This window comes from Syngnathus typhle, linkage group LG2, assembly GCF_033458585.1.
Source record: "Syngnathus typhle isolate RoL2023-S1 ecotype Sweden linkage group LG2, RoL_Styp_1.0, whole genome shotgun sequence".
NCBI classification, from domain to species: domain Eukaryota; kingdom Metazoa; phylum Chordata; class Actinopteri; order Syngnathiformes; family Syngnathidae; genus Syngnathus; species Syngnathus typhle.
In genome coordinates, this window is record NC_083739.1 from 24519991 (window position 1) to 24544856 (window position 24866).

The 24866-nt window shown below is 43.0% G+C and overlaps 1 protein-coding gene across 1 annotated transcript in view; it reads right to left on the minus strand.

Moving 5' to 3' along the window:
- Window positions 1-24866, minus strand: part of ccdc135 (coiled-coil domain containing 135) — a 97419-nt gene that overhangs the window by 20525 nt on the left and 52028 nt on the right. The window contains exons 10-12 of the mRNA XM_061272158.1: window positions 13947-14075; window positions 13724-13852; window positions 8376-8590 (exon numbers count right to left, since the gene is read on the minus strand). Coding sequence (XP_061128142.1) covers window positions 8376-8590; window positions 13724-13852; window positions 13947-14075 — 473 coding nt within the window. The remainder of the gene's footprint in view (window positions 1-8375; window positions 8591-13723; window positions 13853-13946; window positions 14076-24866) is intronic.

Consider the following 24866-nt stretch of genomic DNA (forward strand, 5'->3'; position numbering starts at 1 on the left):
AAAAAAAAAAAATCGATCGTAGAGCACTATATCGCGATATATCGTGAATGAATCGCAGCAGGCTTTAAGATATCGGCAAATATCGTATCGTAGTTCTTTGTATCGATATTATATCGTATCGTGACGAAACCCGCGATTTACACCCCTACTAGCCATAGCACCAGCCCAGGAGCCGCGTACTAGTTGTCGACTCCCCTTTCACGTGCGTGCTCTGCTCACAACACAACACGCGCGCACTGCTCCCGGAAAGAGGAAGCAAGCAACAATGAACTGGATTTCAAAATAAAGTCGCGTCTAATGTCCGAGGTCAAACACAGCGATATAAATCGATGTTTACCTTTAGCATCGATGCCAATAAATTGTCGAGCATTATATCGATTAATCGATGTGTATCGATGAATCGCTACACCCCTATAATGTTACTTTACAATGGTAATGGTTTGAGGAGTGTGAGTCTGAATGGTCGGCCCCTATACATTTTCATCTAACCAAATCTGGCCCCCTTTGCAAAAAGTTTGGACACCCTTGGCTGTGATGTACAGAGAGTTCTCCAATAGGTGGCACAACACTGCATGGTTCATGTGCTCTGCGAACATCCGGGAGCAGATCAGGATGTTGTCTAGTTACACCCAAACAGTCATCCAGCATGTCTCGGAGTACATCGTTTACCAACTGGAAAACTGCGGGAGAAAACTGCGGAAGAATTGGTCGAATGGCAACACCAGGTATTCATAGAGGCCACTGGGGGTATTGAACGCTGTCTTCCACTCGTCGCCCTGCCTGATGCACACAAAATGATTAGCATTCCGGATGTCCAGCTTGGTTAAAATGGTGGCTCCTTCGAGACTCTCAACGCCGACGAGAGGAAGGGCAGTGGATCTATTCCCCCATGACCTTGGACCCTGTTCTGGACAGCGAGTAGAGTCGAGCCTTCGGAGGGGAAGTGCCAGGCAGAAGGTCGATGGCGCAGTCGTACGATCCGTGAAGGGGAAGAGAGGTGGCCTTGGCCTTGTTGAATCCGCAATTAAAAACGATCCACCTGTTCTCTTGATCCACTGCCCTCAACCTTATTCAGCCTTATTATTATACCACTAATAAATAAGATGCCTAAAAACAAAAATAAACAATCTCTCCCTTCAATCTGCTTATGTTCCGTCATCACTAAAAACAGCCATCATCAAACAACTTCTAAAAAAACCTACTACTCTAGATCAAGTCCCACTATCCAATTACAGACCAAGTTCCAACTGCTCAATCATCAGAAAAATGTTGTTTCATCCCAGTTGCATTACCACCTAAAATCCAGTAGTCTCTACAATTTTTTTGGAAACCGGTTTCCACCCCTCCCACAGCACAGAAACAGCCCTAATCAGAGTGACCAACAACCTTCTTATGACCTCTACATTCTTCTGGACCTCAATGCTGCATTCGACACCATTGACCACATCCTCTTACACCACCTCCAGCACCACATTGGCTTCTCCCACACTGCCCTTCACTGGTTTCACTCCGACTTCACTAACCGGGCCGAGCATGCGGTGCTGGAGGATGCTATACCTCATCCCCACACCACCAGTGGGGTCCCCCAGGGTTTTGTGCTCGGCCCCATCCTCTTCACCATCTACATGCTTCATGTGTCAGCATGTATTGAATCAACTTCCATTGCTATGATGATGATGATAGAACTTTATTCATCCCACAGCGGGGAAATTCACATGTCATAGCAGTGCATATGAATGCAAGAATAATACGAGTGCAAGAATAAAAGTGCCAGAATTACCAAAAAGGGTAAATAACAGACAAGGACAAACACAAGTGCTGCTAGCAGAGACAAAACACATTCATTTTTATCAGGTGGCATGCATGTTGTAAAGTCTGACAGCAGAGGTAATGAAGGACCTGCGGAACCGTTCCTTCCTACACCGAGGGTGCAAAAGTCTGCCGCTAAAGGAGCTGCTCAGGGACCGCACAATCTCATGGAGGGGGTGAGAGGTGTTGTCCATGATGGATTTAATCTTAATCAACGACCTCCTCTCACCCACAACCTCAATGGAGTCCAGGGGACAGCCCAGGACAGAGCTCGCTCTTCTGACCATCTTATTCAGTCTCCCCCTGTCCCGGTCAGTACTGCCCCCACCCCAGCAGACCACAGCGTAGAGGATGGCTGAGGCCACCGCAGAGTCATAGAAGGTCCAGAGGAGAGCCCTGCACACACCGAAGGACCTCAGTCTCCTCAGCAGGTGGAGGCGACTCTGGCCCTTTTTGTACAGGGCGTGGGTGTGATCAGTCCAGTCCAGTTTGTTGTTAAGGCGAACACCCAGGAATTTGTAGTTCTCCACTACCTCAATGTCTGATCCCTGGATGTTCACCGGACTGAAGATGGGTGCTGTCCTCCCGAAGCTCACAACTCCTTCGTCTTGCTGCTGTTCAGCTGAAGCTGGTTGAGCTCACACCAGCTGCCAAAGTCCTTGATGACTGTCCTATATTCCAGATCGTTCCCCTCCGAGACATATCCAACAATGGCCGCGTCGTCAGAGAACTTCTAGATGTGGCGGTGAGCAGTGTCGTGAGTCAAGTGAAGTGAACAGGGTGAAAAGGAAGGAGAGAGCACCGTACCCTGTGGGACACCTGTGCTGCAGCGCACCACGTCGGACACACAGCGGTGTAACCTCACATACTGCGGCCGCCCGGTGAGGAAGTCCATTGTCCTTGCAGCCAGGCGCTGGTCCACACCCGCCTTCTCCATCTTCACCCTAAGCAGTGACGGCTGGATGGTGTTAAAAGTGCTGGAGAAATCGAAGAACATGATCCTCCCAGTGCTTCTGTTGTCCTCCAGGTGAAGCAGTGTTCTGTGCAGTAAATAAGTCACTGCATCGTCCACCCCAACACCAGGCCGGTAAGCAAACTGCAGTGGGTCCAGCTGCGCTCCCACTAGTGAACGCAGGTGACCCGGAATGATCCTCTCCATAGTCTTCATCAGGTGGGAAGTCAAGGCAATAGGCCTGAAGTGGTTAGGCGCCTTGGGGCGCAGCACCTTCGGTACGGGAACCACGCAGGAGGTCTTCCACAGTCCTGGGAGTCAGGCTCAGGTTGAACAGGTACCTGACCACACAACTCAGCTGGTCCGCACAGTCCCTGTGCCGTCTCGGCCAGATGTGATCTGGGCCCGAGGTTCCCTGCCTTGATCTTTCTGAGGTGACTCCTCATCTAAAGATCTGTAAAGGAGAGGGAGACGTCAGAAGACCGGGGTGATGGAGTGGAGACAGAAGAGTGACCCCGGGGGGGTGAGAGGGGGTTGGTGAGCTGGCGAGGGGGGGGGGGGGGGCTCTGGAGTGTTGAAGGTGGCAGAATGGGGTGCAGAGCGAGGCAAAGAGCTCCTTTACCATGGCCCGAGATGGACTGCAGACCCCTCCAGACATCCCTGGCTTTGTTAAGCCCCATCTGGTTTTCCAGCCTCCTCTCGTTGTTCTCCTTCCCCTGCCTGATCTTCATCCGGAGGTCCTTCTGGATTCTACGCAGCTCTACCACATCCCCCGAACCAAAGGCTCTCTTCTTCCCATTAAGCAGAGCCTTTATATCGGACGACACGCAGCTGTACCTCAAATTCACCCCATCCGCGCCCCCTCTGACACTCTCCTGTCGCAATTCCTGCCTGGAGGAGATAAAGGCATGGGTGAGACAGAACTTCCTGCAGTGAATGGCTCAAAAAGAGAAGTCATTCAACCATTACTTCTTTTTTATTCTTTGGTCACAGCCAGGGGTCTGCTACCCACGGCTCCAGAGCCGCATGTGGCTCTTTAGAGGAAAGGGCAATTAAAACGGCAAACAATAACAGCAAGGGCAATATATATAAATATAAATATATACGTATATATATATATATATAATAAATTATCAAGGGCATCAATTCAGCTCTAGTTTTCTCTTCTACTTCTGTCGTGTGTCTTCAGACTTGCAGCTCCGTTGAGGCGAGCCAGGTCAACATGTCATCCACCAGGTCAATCAGGCCTTGTTCGCCATTCGGTGGCCGGTGTTTGGGACAACTGCTGATTATGTGCTCTACTGTCCGGACTGGGTCCTCACACTTGCAGGAGTTTTCCATTTTCTTAATGGCCTGTGACGAGTCGTGTGATGTGACCGATGTCGAACAGACAGCTCTGCTATGCAGCGTTGCAGGTATGTGAACTCTAATGGTCCACAACAAAACACAAGACATTAATATTGTAATGGAAGTTTGGCTAAACTTGGAAGTAGCAATAGGCCTATCGTACATCAGTAGTCACATGGTGCGTAATTCTCTCCAGGATGCGCTGCAGGGAAAATAAATATTTAATCGTGAGTGTTAATTTTGTATTTGTAGTCTCCGTAATTATTTTAATAGTTGGCATGCATACAGCTTATGTATTGACAGTCTATGTTGCCTTATAAAAGGCTTTTAGTTTTCTGCGGCTCCAGACAGGTATGGTTTTTTTTTTTGGGCCAATATTTGAACATTTTGGGTTGCCAACCCGTGGTCACAGCATTCCTCTCTCTTCCTCTGTTACCAACCTTTGTGTCGTTTGACCCCACCTCTCTTTTGACAATCAAGTCAACCACATTTACAAAACGTCCTTTTGACACTTCCGTAACATTTCCAAACTTCGCTCTTTACTCTCTCTCCCGGCTGCAGAGAAGCTTGTCCATGCCTTTGTCTCCTTCAGGTTGGACTATTGTAATGGACTCTTCATCGGAATCCCTGGTAAGAGCATTCAAAAGCTCCAGTATGTCCAAAATAGCGCTGCCGGGGTCCTGATGAGGGTGTGGAAACACAAGCACATCATCCCCATCCTTCACAGCCTCCACTGGCTCCCCGTTCACCTTGGTATAGTATCCAAGATTCTCCTGCATACCCACCACTGTCTCCACGGTGATGGCCCCACTAACGTCATCACACCACACCCAGTCAGGCCAACAGCACTGTCTGCTCCCGCCCAGGACACGACTCAAGACCATGGGGGACCAGGCCTTCGAAGCCGCTGCTTCCCGTCTATGGAACGCCCTCCTAGGCCATCTTAGGGCCCCACAGACGGTGGAAGCTTTTAAGAAAGGTCTAAAAACCTAGTTATTCCAGAAAGCATACTCTTGCTGGTTTTTAATGATATCTTATCAGTGTTATTACTTTTTTTTATTGATTTAATTTTACCTGTCCTGTGTTCTGTAGCACTTTGATATTTGCTTTCAAAGTGCAATCTAAATAAAATCCATTATTACTATTATTGACGTATTCCGTCTACCCGTGGAGGAACGCTCGTGGTGGATGTTCTGTGGGTTGCCAGCAGCTGCTTCTCAATATGTTTTTTTCTGAGCACTCTCAGGAAGTGGCGTCACTGTTGTGCTTTCAAGACTACCACTTTGTTGACAGTCCAGGAGAGGACCTCCTCAACTCCACAGAGGAAGCAGAGCCTGTAGAATATGAGGTGAACTCTCTTATCTCTGGATTTAAAGTCACTGAGGTAAATGTGCTTTGTGGATTTGGAGAAGACGTTCGACCATGTCCCTTGGGGAACTCTGTAATGGGTACTTTGAGAGTAAGGGGTACTGAACCCACTGATCAGAGTGGTTCAGTCCCTGTATTACGATGCCAAAGTTTGGTCCGCGTTGTCAGCAGTAAGTTGGATTTGTTTCTGTTGGGACACAATTTCTAGGCACAAGTCGAGGCCTTGAGGGTGTCCAGTTTGGTGACCGCAATATCGCCTCTGATGCGGTACTGTTGGCTTCTTCAAATCGTGATCTCCAGATCTCACTGGAGCTGTTGCCAGCCGAATGTGAAGCACCTACAAATCTGAGACCATGGTCCTCAGTCGGAAAAGAGAGGGTCGAATGCCCTCCCTGGGTCGGGGATAAGAATTAGTGGAGTTCAAGCACCTTGAGGTCTTGTTCTCAAGTGAGGGTAGGATGGAGCGGGACATCGACAGCTGGATCAGTGCAGCGTCTGCTGTGATGCAGACTCTGTCCCGTCTGTCGTGGTGAAGGAGCTGAGCCGAAAGGCGAAACCCTCAACTTAGTGGTTGATCTATGTTCCTACCCACACCTATGGAGCAAGCAGCCAAAATGAGTTTCCTCTGCTGGGTGTCGGGGCTCTCCTTTATACTGGGTCCGGCAAAATGATCTGACACATTTGTAGGTTTAATAAAATGCAAATAAATTACCGTATTTTCCGCACTATAAGGCGCACCGGATTATAAGGCGCACCTTCAATGAATGGCCCATTTTAAAACTGTATCCATATATAAGGCGCACCGGACTATAAGGCGCACCATTAATGCGTCATGTCAGATTTTTAATCCAAATCAAATCATTCTCCATTTTATCTTTTTTATTTCAACTTCAGACACAACAAATTACTTTATAATCACAAAATAATGATTCATAGTCTTTTTGATTCATGATTCATAGTCTTCAGCGGGCCACTTATGATTGATTTCATGACACAATGCTTCGGGCCAGTTTAAATTTAGGAATTTAGTCCATGTATAAGGCGCACCGGACTATAAGGCGCACTGTCGGCTTTTGAGAAAATTTTAGGTATTTAGGTGCACCTTATAGTCCGGAAAATACGGTAAATGAATAAAAAAGTTTTGTATTTTTATTTTCAAAAAGTACATATAATGCCATTTTGTTTTGTTTTGTTTTGTTTCGTTTCGTTTTCGAATAATGTTATTTTGTTTCGTTTAAGTTGCTAACATGAATTGGACCGGTGAGCATCGCGGTTTCATTGTGGAAACGTTTATCAAGAACAAATGTGTAACTGCTACATGAGTGTCCCGTTTGCGCTTCAGACTTGGTAGACATGTACCTGCTCGAAACACGCTCTTGTTATGGGTTACTAACTTCAAAGCAAGTGGATCAGCATTGAAACAAAAATCAACCGGCCGACCTCCCACCGCCAGAACTCCAGAAAATGTGGCAGCGGTAAGACCAAAATAACATTATTTGGAAATGAAATGAAACGAAACAAAACAAAACAAAACGGCATTATATGTACTTTTTTAAAATAAAAAAACTTTTTTGTTTCTTTAATTCATTTGCATTTTATTAAACCTACAAATGTGTCAGATCATTTTGCCGGACCCTATGGGAGCTCTGTCCTCTGTAAGGGAGTTAAACTTTTTTAACAAATACAAAACTGAAAAGTGGGGCATGCAATATTATTCGGCCCCTTTACTTTCAGTGCAGCAAACTCACTCCAGAAGTTCAGTGAGGATCTTTGAATGATCCAATGTTGTCCTAAATGACTGATGATGAGAAATAGAATGCACCTGTGTGTAATCAAGTCTCCGTATAAATGCACCTTCTCTTTGATAGTCTCAGGGTTCTGTTTAAAGCGCAGCGAGAACCATGAAGACAAAGGAACACACCAGGCAGGTCCGAGATACTGTTGTGGAGAAGTTTAAAGTTGGGATTTGGATACAAAAAGATTTCCCAAGCTTTAAACATCTCAAGGAGCACTGTGCAAGCAATTATATTGAAATGGAAGGAGTATCAGACCACTGCAAATCTACCAAGACCCGGCCGTCCCTCCAAACTTTCATCTCAAACAAGGAGAAGACTGATCAGAGATGCAGCCAAGAGGCCCATGATCACTCTGGATGAACTGCAGATAACTACAGCTGAGGTGGGAGAGTCTGTCCATAGGACAACAATCAGTCGTGCACTGCACAAATCTGGCCTTTATAGAAGAAAGCCATTTCTCAAAGATATCCATAAAAAGTCTTGTTTAAAGTTTGCCACAAGCCACCTGGGAGACACACCAAACATGTGGAAGAAGGTGCTCTGGTCAGATGAAACCAAAATCGAACTTTTTGGCCACAATATAAAATGATATGTTTGGCGTAAAAGCAGCACAGCTCATTACCCTGAACACACCATCCCCACTGTCAAACATGGTGGTGGCAGCATCATGGTTTGGGCTGCTGTTCACAAATGCTCTTCATCCAACCTCACTGAGCTCAAGCTGTTTTGCAAGGAAGAATGGGCTAGAATTCCAGTCTCTCGATCTGCAAAACTGATAGAGACATACCCCAAGCGACTTGCAGCTGTAATCGCAGCAAAAGGTGGCGCTACAAAGTATTAGCGCAAGGGGGCCGAATAATATTGCACGCCCCACTTTTCAGTTTTTTATTTGTTAAAAAAGGTTAAATTATCCAATAAATTTCGTTCCACTTCACGATTGTGTCCCACTTGTTGTTGATTCTTGACAAGAAATTAAAATTTTATATCTTTATGTTTGAAGCCTGAAATGTGTCAAAATGTTGAAAGGTTCAAGGGGGCCGAACACTTTCGCAAGGCACTGTATTACTGTCGACTGTATATATTTGCTCTCAGAAGTGATTTACCAGCAAAGGTCGCTCTTCTGGCGCTGCTTCCTTTGGCAACTGTACATTGGTATCGAAGATGACTTGTCTGTAGTAGAGGAAGTCCTCACGGCCCTCGAAGCTCTCTGTCATTTCCCCTGGTGTGTCCACACGCCGTACTAGGCCATCCACACGAGCACCACTAAATTCCATGTCATGCTCATAGCCATCTGTTTGAGCGGACGTGAATTTGTGAACTGAAAATAAAGTTAGTAATGGGTTAAAACCTTTGCCAATTTGAATGTATTTAAAAGAAAATGAACAAACAATTGTGGAGAAAGAAGAGAGGCAGACTGGGGAGAGCATGAAGAGACTTTTTACTTTTTTTTAAATCTTTTCACAGTTTTAGACTACGCTTGGGCATTGTTTAAAGAATCATTCCGTTTTGGATTCTGGGCCCTCAGTGAGTGATTCCAGTTCCAAACGACACTTGATTCTGATTCTTAAAGTGGGCATGGTCAAAAAAAAAGTTTGCATTGTGTAAATCAGGCCCTGGGATTTATCAGGGGTCTCCAAATTTCATCCATGTTGTTTTTGTGTGGCCCGCAGGATACACTGAAATGAAAACTTCACATGGTCCATGTCATTTGTCTCCATTTTACAAGAGTAATTATTTTCTAAGATTGTTTCACTACTTTGTTTTCAAACAATAACCCATTCATCCATCCAACCATTTTCTGTACCGCTTAGTCCCCACGGGGGTCGCAGGTGTGCTGGAGCTTATCCCAGCCGTCATCAGGCAGTAGGACGGGGAAACCCTGAACCGGTTGCCAGCCAATCGCAGGGCACACAGAGACAAACAATCATTCGCACTCGCACTCACACCGAGGGACAATTTGGAGTGCTCAATCAGCCTACCAAGCATGTTTTTGGGATGTGGGAGGAAACCGGAGTGCCCAGAGAAAACCCACGCGGGCCCGGGGAGAGCATGCAAACTCCACTCAGGGAGGGCCAGAGGTGGAGTCGAACCCGCATCCTCCTAACTGTGAGGCGGATGTACTCCCCAGTTCTCGACTGCTGCCCATAACCCAATCTTCATTGATATTTTGCTTTATTACCAAACTCACCATTTTTCTCAGCAAATACATTCTTTCTCAGTAAGTTTATTTCTTAAGGTGGCATTGACATAATATTTTCACCAGATGTCGGTAACAACTCATGCAACCCACACACACACAAACCATAGATGTCCAAGAATTAAGAGTAATAATGGGGAAATGGCACAGGGAAATGTTACTGAACACATGACTAAAGGGAGGAACAAAAAGGCACAGAAAGCCAAGACACCAGCTGAAATCTCAAAGTATAAATAGAAAGTAATCCAGCACCTTAATAATAATAATGCGCAAATTACCGTATTGGCCCGAATATAAGACCGTATTTTTTGCATTGAAATAAGACTGAAAAAGTGTGGGTCGTCTTACATTCGGGGTCTAGACATTATACCCATTCACAACGCTAGATGGCGCCAGATATCTTTAAAGCGAATGCTGAATTTACCGTAAATTCCGGACTATAAGCCGCACCGGACTATAAACCGCACCAGCTAAAATTGGGGGATATTTTAGTTTTTTTCTTATATAAGCCGCACCGGACTATAAGCCGCACGTGCACACACGTTTTTTACAAAGAAAGACCGTTCACAGAAAGCCTTTTTAAAGTTTTAATAACATACTTTAATATGTCTTTCTAAACATTGCCTGTGACACAGGAGTAGTACCGCAGCAACACGGAAGTGTGCACGCGAGTTATTAACAAAGAAAGACTGGACACAGAAAGCTTTTTAAAAGTTTTAATAACATACCTTAACATTTCTTTCCAAACACTGCCCGTGACGTGGCAGTAATACCGCAGCATCACGGAAGTAACACAAGACTAATAGGGCTGGATTAAAAAAAACATACCCGGTAAAAGTCACTGAGATGCGGCGGTAACACAGCAGCAACACGGTAGTACAGCACCAACAGGGCTCGTTAAAAAACATACCAGTAAAAGTAAAAAAAGAGCTTCATCGTCTTCGTCTTCCTCCTGTGCACTGAACCCATCGAAGTCTTCCTCCTCAGCGTCCGATTGGAATTGCGTTAGATATCCTTCGCCTCACACTTTCTCAGTCTCTCTTTCGTTGTCGCTTTTATGCATTTCTTTGAGTGTGATGAGGGTCTGTTCATGCAAATTTTATTCATGCACGAAGCGCTAAATTACATTAAACTAGCGAGCAACACGTATAGCTCCAGAGTAGACGGGACCACGAAATAAAGTAGAGTGTCCGCCCTGAGACTGGAAGTTTGTGGGTTCAAACCCCGGCCGGGTCATACCAAAGACTATAAAAATGGGACCCATTGCCTCCCTGCCTGGCACTCAGCATTAAGGGTTGGAATTGGGGGGTTAGATCACCAAATGATTCCCGAGCGCGGCACCGCTGCTGCTCACTGCTCCCCTCTCCCCCAGGGGATGGATTAAAATCACATGGGGATGGGTTAAATGCAGAGAACAAATTTCACCACACCCAGATGTGTGTGTGTGACAATCATTGGGACTTTTTAAAGAAAAGGGTGACCCAACACAATGTCATCAACATCGACTGTCTTTAGCTTAAAAACGGCATCATAAGCATTTCTTTTGTCCCCCATAATGACGGTTTGTGTATAAAAGCTTTCTTTCAGTAATGTCCATCTTGATCTCGTTCTGTCTCTTCTTTGTGTGAATTATACGGCACTATTCGCCCATCAAAACACAAACGTCTTCTTCGGCGCATTATCTCTTCTTCGTCTGTCTCGCTCTTGCTTCCTGCTAGAGCGTCCCCTGTAGGCCATAAAAAATCCATAAATAACGCCGCGCCACCATTTAAGCTCTAGTTCCCTCTTTGACAGCCAAATCGATTGCTTTTAACTTAAAATCTGCATCAAATGCATTTCTTCGTGTGTTTTCCATGATGAGGGTGTGTGCGTGATGCGCGAAATGTTTAAAACACAAACTAGCACGTCTTCTTCGGCGCATTATCTCTTCTTCGTCTGTCTCACTCTTGCTTCCTGCTAGAGGGCCCCCTGGAGGCCGTAAAAATCCATAAATACGCCGCGCCGCCATTTAAGCCTCGGGGTTCAAAGTAACCTTCTGAATAAAATGCATTAAAAGTTCACGTTCATTACAACTTGTTTTTGGTGAGCAAAATGTCAGAAGAATTGAATTTAAATGCTGATTGATTGGGTTTTAATACAGTGCAGATGGTCCAAACAGCGCCACTGCTTTGTGTAATCTCCGAGTCACATGGCAGAGTAAGAGAAAGGGTTTAGAGCCCTTTGACGCAGGTCACCTAACGTGCATTCCTACTAAAGCTCATAATAGTCACAAGCATTACAGCCAGAATAAGCAGCAGCCATAGTAGTGTTTCAAAATAGTATTTTTGTTGTTTTTTTCTTCAAGATACCGCAGTGTATAAAAGTGATCAAGTCATCACAAAAATCACCCAAAAAAAATCCTTATATAAGCCGCACCTGACTATAAGCCGCAGGGTTCAACATTTTGGAAAAAACTCGCGGCTTATAGTCCGGAATTTACGGTAACTCCCCAGGCCAAAGCGAACCCCTGTCACGAAGAAGAAAACTAAAAATAGTGGTAGCATGAAGATGAAGAATAAAAAATAGTGGTAAGAAAGAAAAGAGAAGAAAATAAGAGAAGAGATAACAGAAAATGGAGAAACGTAGCGACAGTCTGGAGAAAAGTGGGTTTGTTGGAATAATTTAAGTGAAGCCTTGGCCTGCCAGACCTGGAGGCCTTGTCTTTACGAGTTTATGAATTTCCTTTGATCTAGGTTCTTCCTCTTTTGTGACAGGGATGTCTTTTGATCCCTGTCAGCCATATGCACCCTTCCTGTCTTCATGTTATCTGTGTGTTTTTGTTCCTGTAAGAGGCCTTCACTAACAATGAGCAGAGCTTATTTGCATAGGCGAAATGTTCTTATTTGGTTCAAAGAAACTTCATTCCTTTTAGTTAACTCTAGGTTTGGTTCATAGATTGTTGTTGATCAGAACTGTTTTCCTTTGTTAAGTGTTAGATACAGTTTGAAGTAGTAGTGTAGTAGTAGAACTAAACAGGGAGAAGCAGCGTTCAGCTTCTATCCTCCAAATATCTGGAACAAACTCCCAGAGACATGCAGGTCTGCTGCAACTCTCGATGTTTTTAAGTCAGAGCTGAAGCATTTTCTGTTTGCAGCTGCCTATTGCTGATTTTATTTTAATTTAAACTGCACTGTATGTAACTCCGTTCCTGTTTTATTTGGATCTTAACTGATTTTAATTTTAATCAATTGGTTTTTTATGTTTTTTTCACTGTGCCTTGATGCTTTTAATGTTTTCTTTTTCTTTGGTGCCTTTCATGTTTTGTGTGAAGCACTTTGAATAGCTTTGTTGCTGAAATGTGTTATACAAATAAACGTGCTTTGCCTTGCCTTATTCTGAAACACTGCATTCCCTTCTAAGTTGGTTTCTAAACAAAACAAAACAAAACAAAACCTGTGATGCTAAGGAATAAAGATACTTCTACAATTCAGCACTATGCCATCAGACACTACTACGTGTAAAATCGGATATCTATCTATAAATCATTGGAAATCTAAACATGTTCCTGTGACATTGCTAAGATCTTGTTTAGATTGTGAAAAATAGTATTAGAAATATAAACATAAAAATACTGGTTAAAATACCTTTAAGTTTACAAACAGTTCACAAACACTTCACAGCATAAAACGTTTATGAATTTATTTAACAGAGAAATTCATACAATTTGTCAAAAAATAACTTTTTTTTCTTTAAGAATCGTATTTGAGAATTGTTAGGAAGCGGAATTGAATAAAATCGGAACCAAAATCGTATAAATTCAAACAATTCCCAACCCAAGGCAGCAAATACTTTAAAAACAGCAGGGGTCAAATTTGAACCCACCATACGTACAACAGTGGGGCAAAGAACAACCAAGGATAACACAAAAGATTCAGACTGCTAAGTAGGATGAAAACCACTCAGGAGTACTGACAATAATGGCCACCTGATGCTCAAAACGAGTCATTGGAATACTGTTCTCCACTGTTAGTTTTGTTTGCTGTCATGCCCAACTATTTGACTAGAGGGCAACTATTTAATGAAATTTAATTACCATTATTATAAAAACTACTGTAGTAATAATTGGGTGCCTTGCCTCCAAAATACATGAATAAACTTGTCTGTCACTGCTTGAAGTCGCACAGTGGTAAAAGATCACATGATCGTCATGTGACATCATTGTGTGTGTGCATGTGGACGTTTGTGCCTGCGTGCATGTGAGACGTAAGAACTTACACAAAAGGTGAAAGTGTCGCCCCGGGGTGAAGCGCTCAGTGGTGATGCCTGTCAATTTATCTAACACTCGCTCCTTCAGGTGGTCGTTTCTGTCCTTGTACCACTCCTTCACTGTCACCACCTCTGTACCTACAACACACACACACACACACACACACACACATGCATTAAACACAAACATGATAGCATCATCATCACATGTGCACTTTGCGTGTATGCTCACAGTCCATGTCCTTGTAGATGTTCAGTCGCGTCACTAGACCATCCATTCGCAGGTAGGGTGCAAACCTCTCCAGTTCTGCTTTTTTGTAGCGAGTCAACTTTTTGCCTCCTGGCCAACGAGTCTCCAAGTCTGAACACAACACAAAATATTACAACATAACGGCACTTTACTGTGGCATGCCATGATTGACCATTATCACATGAAAATAAAAACAAAACAGGCCTGCACCCAAAAAGCAACTCACAGTATAACTTCAACCTTTGGCAGGATGACAGACTCAATTTTCCTTTAAGGTATTAGAGACGATCTTATTCAGACTTTATTTTGTACTATTTCTCAAATTTCTCCCCACATACCACTAAATATGTCGTCTTACAAGATATTAATATAAATAAACCATGCACTCTGTGGGACTAGAAAAACCTTAAGCAATCATTGTCGGCGTGAACAGTGGCAACATTTTTCAGTTAACTTGTCAATCAATCTGTTTTGTGTTTTATTTCCTTGTTGATATCCACGCTCGCTCATGTCAATGTGCCAAGTACTGTGCACGCGTGTAACGTGATTAAAACGTAGCAGATTTTGGACACTCTAGCTTTGTTGTAGCGTTCCCTGCTTGACTTCTGAGTGAAATTGGCTGATGAACGTTGTGATGATTAAAGTTCTTGCAAAAGAAAGCCTGTTTTTGACAACTTTGAGAAGTCAACTTCAAATGTGGTGCCCCGTGCATGTGATTGTGGAGGCGTTTCCTAAAAACAAAAGGGAAGGTTGGGGAGGGGGGACCTGCGCATGCACAGTATTAAAAAATGGACAAATAGGCTCTGGTTTCTGAGCTGTCAGAAAGATCATCTGTAATGCCTTTAAGATCTGTCATATTTGTCATCTGTCATATTTCAGTTTTGATAGCTGTCCAAAGAGTGCAGGGTTCATTTGATAAAGATTTGATAACATCGGTCAGGTGTTGAATGTGACTGAAGACAGGTTCCAAATTCTTATTACTGAATTATTATAAGGGCGGCATGGTGAGATACTGGTTTGCATGTCCGCCTCACAGTGCAGAGGTTGTGGGTTCGACTCCGGCTCCAGCCTTCCTGTGTGGAGTTCTTTCCATGAACACTCTCTTTCAACCCTGTCGAATCTATAATTCCTTTCGACTTCATTATCATTTGAACTGAGTAAGGAGCATGTCTGTCCTTTGTGAGTCACCACAATTCCATAATTTAAAATAGTACAATAAATGTTTTATATGTAATATTTATCTTGATGTTGTCATGCGCGGGCGCCACCGGCCACTCGATCACGCCCCCTTATAACCGACACCTAGCACTGGCTCATTGGGAGCGCCATATTAGCGTGGCCAGCGCAACACCCTTTGTCAGCTTGTCTTGTGATGTCCTTGTACGCACCGGTCCCAGTGAGCCTGACTCCCCGATTCCTTGTGATTTGGTCCCTGATGTGTCTGTCTTGGCCGACCTTTTCAGTCAGCAGTTATCCTCCTCAGAAGCCTTCTATCTGCAGTCCGTCCACACCAGCGAGAAGCCCAGTCGAGCACTCCATCCCCTGGCTTGCCATCCGGTCATCGACGCCAGACGATTTCAGCCTCGCCTGTTCGCCGCTCCAACCCTCCACTGATCCCTTTCCCCTTCACAATAAAATCTGTCACGTCCAATTCGTTACAGATGTTTTTTGCTTTGTTTGCTTTTTTGCTCTGAGAATTTAAGTAATAGTGTGACGTAGAATGACGATATTGTGGATCTATTCATTCTTCATGATACCATTATTGCCAACGCCTATCATGCAAGATGAAACCTGGCCAGTTATTTGTGCTTGGGAGAATGTTGATTTCATTTTCATGTAAGATGGAGCTCCTTTTTTGGTTTTGTTATTCATAAATTAGTCTCCCTTCTGTGTAGAAAATGTTTTGGATCTGCAGAGAAAAAATCCTTGTTCTGTAGAAAGCAATTTGATTTGCTGCAAGCATTGAAAATGACTTAAAATTACCTAAAATTACCCAAAATTACCTAAAATGACAAGTTATATAGCAAATTTGCATTATAATGAAGGCAGAATTTTTTTAATTATTGTTGTCTGTATATAGTTATTTCCTTTCTGTTCAGTCTTTGTTGGGTCATAATCCTATGGCCTATGTGTTGTGTTCTTTGTGCTATGCTATGCTATGCTATGCTATGCTATGCTATGCTATGCTATGCTATGCTATGCTATGCTATGCTATGCTATGTTACTTATCTGGCAATGTTTCCACCAGACATTAAAATACCCAGGTATATAATTCTGCCGAACTGTTTGGTGCCATAAAGCAACTCTCCAACAATGTACGTGCTCTGAAACCACAAATTGCTACACAAGTGCATAATGTGAGCCATCCCAGACAGGATCGTCATCCCCACAGTGATATTCTTAATGATAGTAATTCCAAACGTAGTTAGAACCATCCAGACACTAGTGCCCACAGCAGAGAAATACCAATGCTCACCGTGCATGGCTCCTGTCCGAGATGCCCGTTCCTATTCACCCACCTATATCACCCGGCCGTGGTTCCCCTGTTGAGAGCTCCTTTAAATTGCAATGCTATCATTGTGACATCACTCCTTCGCGTGCCTGATGTTGGCAGATTATTGGTGTGATGGGTGTGTCCAGGGTTTGTTGGCCACTCGCACTGTGGTTTCAATTCAGGTTGGCTTGACTTACGTTAGAATCATGAATTCAATTACCTCAGACTTTCAAGTGGCCTGTGACACAAAACTTGGTGATTTTTATCCCATGGGCCAAGACAGTGACAATGACTACTGCGTAGTTGAACCAAATGTAGATGCAGTCACTGCCCAGATTGAATCCATTAAGCAGTTAGTGCCAGATACTAATCTAGAGCAGTGGTCCCCAATCACCGGGCCGCGGACTGGTACCGGTCAGTGGGTAACCTGGCACAGGGCCGCCAAGCCACACAGAAAAAAACAGATGATCAATCACTGGATAATAAAATGGACCATCTACAACTGGAACTCTCTTCAAAGAGGGAGGTTAGAAACTGCTGTGCTCTCATCTTGATGGAGACATGGATGAACTCATCAATACAGGACAACGCTGTTAGCCTGGAGGGGCTAGCTACATTCCGCGCCGACAGAAACAGCGAACTAAGCGGTAAATCCCGAGGAGGTGGACTGTGTGTCTACATCAACAACAACTGGTGCAAAAATGCTAGATCTGTCGCCAGCTTCTGCTCTTCGGACATCGATCTTTTGACTGTTAACTGCAGACCCTTCTATCTGCCCAGGGAGTTTACTGTTGTTAGCATCACGGCTGTGTATGTCCCTCCTAGCGCTAATACTAAAGAGGCCATGAGGGTTCTCTGTCGAACAATCGGTGAGCTGCAATCCACGCACACAGAGGGTGTTTTCATCATTGCTGGGGACTTCAACGAGGCTAACATGAAGACTATTCTTCCTCATTTTTACCAACACATGGATTTTCCTACTCGGGGAGAGAACACTCTGGACTTGGTTTACACCAATATAAAAGATGCATTCAGAGCAGCCCCCCGCCCCCACCTCGGCTCTTCAGACCACCTATCTGTTATGCTAATCCCTGCATACAGGCCCCTGCTGATCAGAGCAAAACCTACAGTGAAGCAGGGTGTGGTCTGAGGGGGGCATGGAGGCACTCCAGGACTGCTTTGAGTGCTCTGACTGGGACATGTTCAGATCAGCAGCAACATATGACAATCAGATCGACATTGCGTCCTGGTGCCTCTATTCAAAGGGAAGGGGGACCCACTCGCATGCGGGTCATACAGGGCCATAAAGCTGCTGGAGCATGGAATGAAGTTACCGTTTTTTTCCGTGTATAATGCGCAAAATTTAACTAATTTATTGTCCTAAAATCTGGGGTGCGCATTATACATGGGTACAAAAAATTCTTAATTGTGTGAAGGCGAAGGCCTTCACACATATGTTATTCTACACCATTCTCTATTATTATTGTGTGAAGGCGAAGGCCTTCACACATATGTTATTCTACACCATTCTCTATTATTATTGTGTGAAGGCGAAGGCCTTCACACATTGATATTGTACTTTATTATTAAACAACTTATTCCTCCCACTTTTTTGACATCTAACTACTCCCACATGCTTCAACCCATTCACCTCGTTCAAACTTTCACACGTTCCAAAAATTCATGGCACGCTTGCCAGTATTTTTCGCGTTCATAACATTTACCGTTTTTAAGTAATTAGCAAATTTGTGCCTTTTATTTCCCCATTCATTCTTAATGGCAATGTCAACCCGAGCCAGTTTCCTGTAGTGGGTTCGATTCCCACATTGGGCGTCATTAATTATTCTACTCTTTATTCTTCCCGCTTATCATTTTCAACGCTTATCATTTGTAACTAACATTCGCATTCAACATTCATTACATTAAGCAATTTCCACCACTTTGATTACGTATTCGCATTCAACAAACACATTCATTACATTAACCAAATTCAACCAATAAAAGAAAGGGACTCAATTAGCTCGTGGGAAACACAAGTGATTCCAGTACACGAGCATCTTTCCCGAGTGGTATCAAAACCCGCGTCAGTTCGATTCCCACATTGGGCGTCATTATTTATTTTACTCTTTATCCTTCCCGGTTATCATTTTCAACGGTTATCATTTGTAACTTTTGTCATTCGCATTCAACATTCATTACATTAAGCAATTTCCACCACTTTGATTACGCATTCGCATTCAACAAACACATTCATTACATTAACCAAATTCAACAGTTACTGAGGTAGGAACCTGATTAGCTCAGTTGGAAACACAATGGCAATGTCAACCTGTGCCAGTTTCCTGTAGTGGGTTCGATTCCCACTTTGGGCGTCATAAAGTATTTTACTCTTTATTCTTCCCCCTTGTCATTTGTACCTTTTTTGTAACATTTGTAACATTTCATTTTTAACGTTTATCATTTGTACCTTTTTGTAACATGTATTTGTAACATTTTCCCATTTATTTCACAATAATTTATTTTCCCTTTTCATTCTTCCCGCTTATCATTTTTAACGCTTAACGTTTGTAACTTAACATCTGCCTTCGCCTTCACACGCAATTTCTTCCGAAATTGCAATTCTAGTTATTATTATTATTCTCTACGTTTCTCCACACTTTTTTGACACGTTTCATCTTCCACATAATTCATCCGATTCACTCCATTCCACTTTTCACGTATTCCAAATATTCACGCGACGAGCGCTTGTATTTTGCTCGTTCCGAAAATTTTCCGATTCCGCAAAATTCCCAAAATTCCGACAAATTTTTCCCCATTCATTCTTAATGGCACATTCGACATTTCACATTTACGTCGTTCCAATTTGAAATTCACATCATTCAGCACATTCTAATCACATTCGGAAGGATTCTCGACATTCCCAAAATTCCCAAATTCGAAAATTTCACGTTTTCACGTTAAAAATTCCGACAAATTTTCACAAAATTTCGTTTTTCACCTCTAACTTCTACATTTTTCAACCGATTCAACTCGTTCCAACTTTCAACTGTTCATCTTTTGCCTACCTATTCCACAACGTCCCACTTACCAAAAACTTCACATCTTTTATTTTGAAATTCAACCAAAATTCTCTAAAATTTCGTTTTTCTACTCTAATTTCTACATTTTTCAACCGATTCAACCCATTCCAACTTTCAACTGTTCATTATTTTTCTACTGATTCCACAACTTCCCACTTACCAAAAGCTTCACATCTTTTATTTTGAAATTCACACCCAATTCCTTTTCCCTTCTCATTTCTACATTTTTCAACCGATTCAACCCATTCCAACTTTCAACTGTTCATCATTTTTCTACCTATTCCACAACTTCCCACTTACCAAAAACTTCACATCTTTTATTTTGAAATTCACACCCAATTCTCCAATATTTCCGTTTCTCCTTCTCATTTCTACATTTTTCAACCGATTCAACCCATTCCAACTTTCAACTGTTCATCATTTTTCTACCTATTCCACAACTTCCCACTTACCAAAAACTTCACATCTTTTATTTTGAAATTCACACCCAATTCCTTTTTCCCTTCTCATTTCTACATTTTTCAACAGATTCAACCCATTCCAAATTTATTCACTTAATTCACCTTATTCTTCCCACATTCACTCCCATTCACCCCCACTTCCACTATGCTTACACAATTCAACCCTTGACCCCCAATTCCAGTGTGGCGGCCATCTTGGATGACCCTGAAGTGCCACCAATGAACCCAGAATGAACCGGAAGTGGCCCAAATCAAACCGAAAGTGACCCCAAATAGACCGGAAGTGACCTCAGGTAAACCGGAAGTGACCCCAAATCAAACCGGAAGTGACCCCAAATGTACCGGAAGTGACCTTTTTAGACCGGAAATGACCCCTAATAAACCGGAAGTGACCTCAGACGAACCGGAAGTGACCCAAATTAAACCGGAAGTGACCCCAAATAGACCGGAAGTGACCTCAGGTAAACCGGAAGTGACCCCAAATCAAACCGGAAGTGACCCCAAATGTACCGGAAGTGACCTTTTTAGACCGGAAATGACCCCTTATAAACCGGAAGTGACCTCAGACGAACCGGAAGTGACCCAAATTAAACCGGAAGTGACCCAAATAAACCGGAAGTGACCCCAAATAGACCGGAAGTGACCCCAAATAGACCGGAAGTGACCCCAAATAGACCGGAAGTGACCCCAAATGAACCGGAAGTGACCTTTTTAGACCGGAAGTGACCCCAAATAAACCGGAAGTGACCTCAGCTAAACCGGAAGTGACCTGTTTTAAACCGGAAGTGACCCAAATAAACCGGAAGTGACCCAAACTAGACCGGAAATGACCCGAATCAAGCCGGAAGTGACCTTATTTCAACACTAAGTGCCCCAAATAGCTACATTTGCGCTAACGTCTTCGTTTTTTGTCCGATTTAACCCGTTTCAACATTTTTACCCCAAAAGTGAACCTCCTGAGGCCGTTTTTTTTGTTTTTTTCCAAATTTAGAAAGATTTTGGCGCAATTGCTTTTTTTTATTTTCCCATTCATTCTCTCTATGGGGATTCAACATTTGCTCTAACTTCTACATTTTTTAACTGATTCAACCCGTTCCAACTTTCAACTGTACATCTTTTGCCTACCTATTCCACAACTTCCCACTTACCAAAAATTCCAAATTCGAAATTCAACCAAATTCTCCAAAATTTCGTTTTTCTACTCTAATTTCTGCATTTTTCAACAGATTCAACCCATTTCAACTTTCAACTGTTCATATTTTGCCTACCTATTCCACAACTTCCCACTTACCAAATATTCCAAACTTCCAATTTTGAAATTCACCACAAATTCTCCAAATATTCTACATTTCTCAAGTAATTCAACACGTTTCAACATCGTTCGGCAGCATTCCCCGAAAAAGTTATTCATACATTTCGCCTTCACACGCAATTTCTCCAGAAATTGCAAAATTCTAGTTATTATTATTATTATTCTCTTTTATTCTCCACACTTTTTTGTCCACTTTCATCTTCCACATAATTCATCCGATTCAGTCCATTCCACTTTCCACGTATTCCAAATATTCACGCGATGAGCGCTTCCATTTTTCTCGTTCCGAAAATTTTCCGATTCCGCAAAATTCCCAAAATTCCGACAAATTTTTCCCCATCCATTCTTAATGGGACATTCGACATTTCACAAAATTTCGTTTTTCACCTCTAACTTCTACATTTTTCAACCGATTCAACCCATTCCAACTTTCAACTGTTCATCTTTTGCCTACCTATTCCACAACTTCCCACTTACCAAAAATTCCAAATTTTCAAATTTGAAATTCAACCAAAATTCTCTCAAATTCCGTTTTTCTACTCTAATTTCTACATTTTTCAACCGATTCAACCCATTCCAACTTTCAACTGTTCATCTTTTGCCTACCTATTCCACAACTTCCCACTTACCAAAAATTCCAAATTTTCAAATTTGAAATTCAACCAAAATTCTCCAAAATTCAGTTTTTCCACTCTAATTTCTACATTTTTCAACCGATTCAACCCATTCCAACTTTCAACTGTTCATCTTTTGCCTACCTATTCCACAACTTCCCACTTACCAAAAATTCCGAACTTTCACATTTGAAATTCAACCAAATTCTCCAAAATTTCGTTTTTCCACTCCAATTTCTACATTTTTCGACCGATTCAACCCATTCCACATTTATTCCCTTTATTCATCTTATGCTTCCCACATTCACTCCCATTCACCCCCACTTCCACTATGCTTACACAATTCAACCCTTGACCCCCAATTCCAGTGTGGCGGCCATCTTGGATGACCCTGAAGTGCCACCAATGAACCCAGAATGAACCGGAAGTGCCCCAAATCAAACTGAAAGTGACCCCAAATAGACCGGAAGTGACCTCAGGTACACCGGAAGTGACCCCAAATCAAACCGGAAGTGACCCCAAATGTACCGGAAGTGACCTTTTTAGACCGGAAATGACCCCTAATAAACCGGAAGTGACCTCAGACGAACCGGAAGTGACCCAAATTAAACCGGAAGTGACCCAAATAAACCGGAAGTGACCCCAAAAAGACCGGAAGTGACCTCAGACGAACCGGAAGTGACCCAAATTAAACCGGAAGTGACCCAAATACACCGGAAGTGACCCCAAATAGACCGGAAGTGACCCCAAATAGACCGGAAGTGACCTCTGGTAGACCGGAAGTGACCCCAAATCAAACCGGAAGTGACCCCAAATGAACCGGAAGTGACCTTTTTAGACCGGAAATGACCCCAAATAAACCGGAAGTGACCTCAGCTAAACCGGAAGTGACCTGTTTTAAACCGGAAGTGACCCAAATAAACCGGAAGTGACCCAAACTAGACCGGAAGTGACCCGAATCAAACCGGAAGTGACCTTATTTCAACACTGAGTGGCCCAAATAGCTACATTTGCGCTAACTTTTTCGTTTTTTGTCTGATTTAACCCCTTTCAACATTTTTACCCCAAAAGTGAATCTCCTGAGGCCGTTTTTTTTGTTTTGTTCCAAATTTAGAAAGATTTTGGCGCAATTGCTTTTTTTTATTTTCCCATTCATTCTCTATGGGGATTCAACATTTGCTCTAACTTCTACATTTTTTAACTGATTCAACCCGTTCCAACTTTCAACTGTACATCTTTTGCCTACCTATTCCACAACTTCCCACTTACCAAAAATTCCAAATTCGAAATTCAACCAAATTCTCCAAAATTTCGTTTTTCTACTCTAATTTCTACATTTTTCAACCGATTCAACCCATTCCAACTTTCAACTGTTCATCTTTTGCCTACCTATTCGACAACTTCCCACTTACCAAATATTCCAAACTTTCAATTTTGAAATTCACCACAAATTCTCCAAATATTCTACATTTCTCAAGTAATTCAACACGTTTCAACATCGTTCGGCAGCATTCCCCGAAAAAGTTATTCATACATTTCGCCTTCACACGCAATTTCTCCAGAAATTGCAAAATTCTAGTTATTATTATTATTATTTTTTTTTAAGAAAGTCATGGTACAACAAAACCAACAACAGGACTGACCGACAAAGACGTGGAACAAAAAGACAGGGTGACATTACCAAAGACAGGAACAGAAACCAAACAGACATCATGACATCATCCGACGGTGAGCGAGGGGCAGACAGGACTTAAATAAAAAACACGTTACATTGATTGAGGTGACACAGGAAGAGAGGGGCGACGCGAACAGAAACTATGGCAACCTAGACACATAGCAAAACTGGGGACGAGACATGACAAATCTCCCTCGAAATCAAACTTGAAATCACCTTTCTTCTTGTTTGTTGTCAATCGCGCATCGCATTCAGCCATCCTGCCCAACACAGTCAGTAAAATTCATAATTGACGACACATTGTTTGATGCGATGGTGCAATCCTTGATGGTGTGTTATTGTCAAATATTGTTTGGTTTTTAATCTCCATCGCGGACCGGACGTCATACGGAAGCAGTATGACTGCGCATGCGCACTATGGATCCGATGCGCAGAACGGATGCGCAAGACACGTCAGCTATATAAAGAGCGAGAGTTGTTTTCTTCCTATTAGTTTCAATTCACAGTTTAATTAGCAGTTTCAATCAGCAAATAACAAAAGGCGTATTACAGGTAATATTTTATTTCACAACACTTTGCCTTGTTCCTTTCGTCTCTGCTGTTCAAACAGGCTCCATACGACCGCAATGCTCTCGTATCAGACGCTTGCTCGATCACCTGCTCGTTTGCTGTCTGTCACAATGTACCCTACACAAATCCGAAACATTTGTTGCGGCTCCGAGTCACGACGAGGGGCAAGTTTTGGTTTCCAAGGGTGTTTTTATTCCTCTTCAACGTCTCTCCCATACAGAGCCGCCTTTTTCACGTCCGCACGCCTTTTTCACATGTGCGCACTGATCGCGGTGGTGCCTTTATGGGCAATCGGAGAAATCAACGCCAACAAAAAAAATTACATCCAGCCTAGTTAAGACCATACCAAAGACTATAAAAATGGGACCCATTGCCTCCCTGCGATCATTGGGACTAAAAAAAAATAATAATAATTAAAAGATTCATAAAAATTGGGTGCGTATTATACATGGGTACAGGCTTTTTTCCAGCATCAACATGCCATTTTTAGGGTGCGTATTATACATGGGGGCGCATTATACACGGAAAAAAACGGTATTAGAGAGGGTGTTGGAAAGGAGGGTGAGGACGGGTAAAGGTGGACGAGATGCAGTATGGCTTCATGCCTGGTAAAGGTACAACAGACGCAATTTTTGTCATCCGACAGATGCAAGAGAAACATCAGGAGAAGAGGAAGAGTTGTACTTTGCTTTTGTC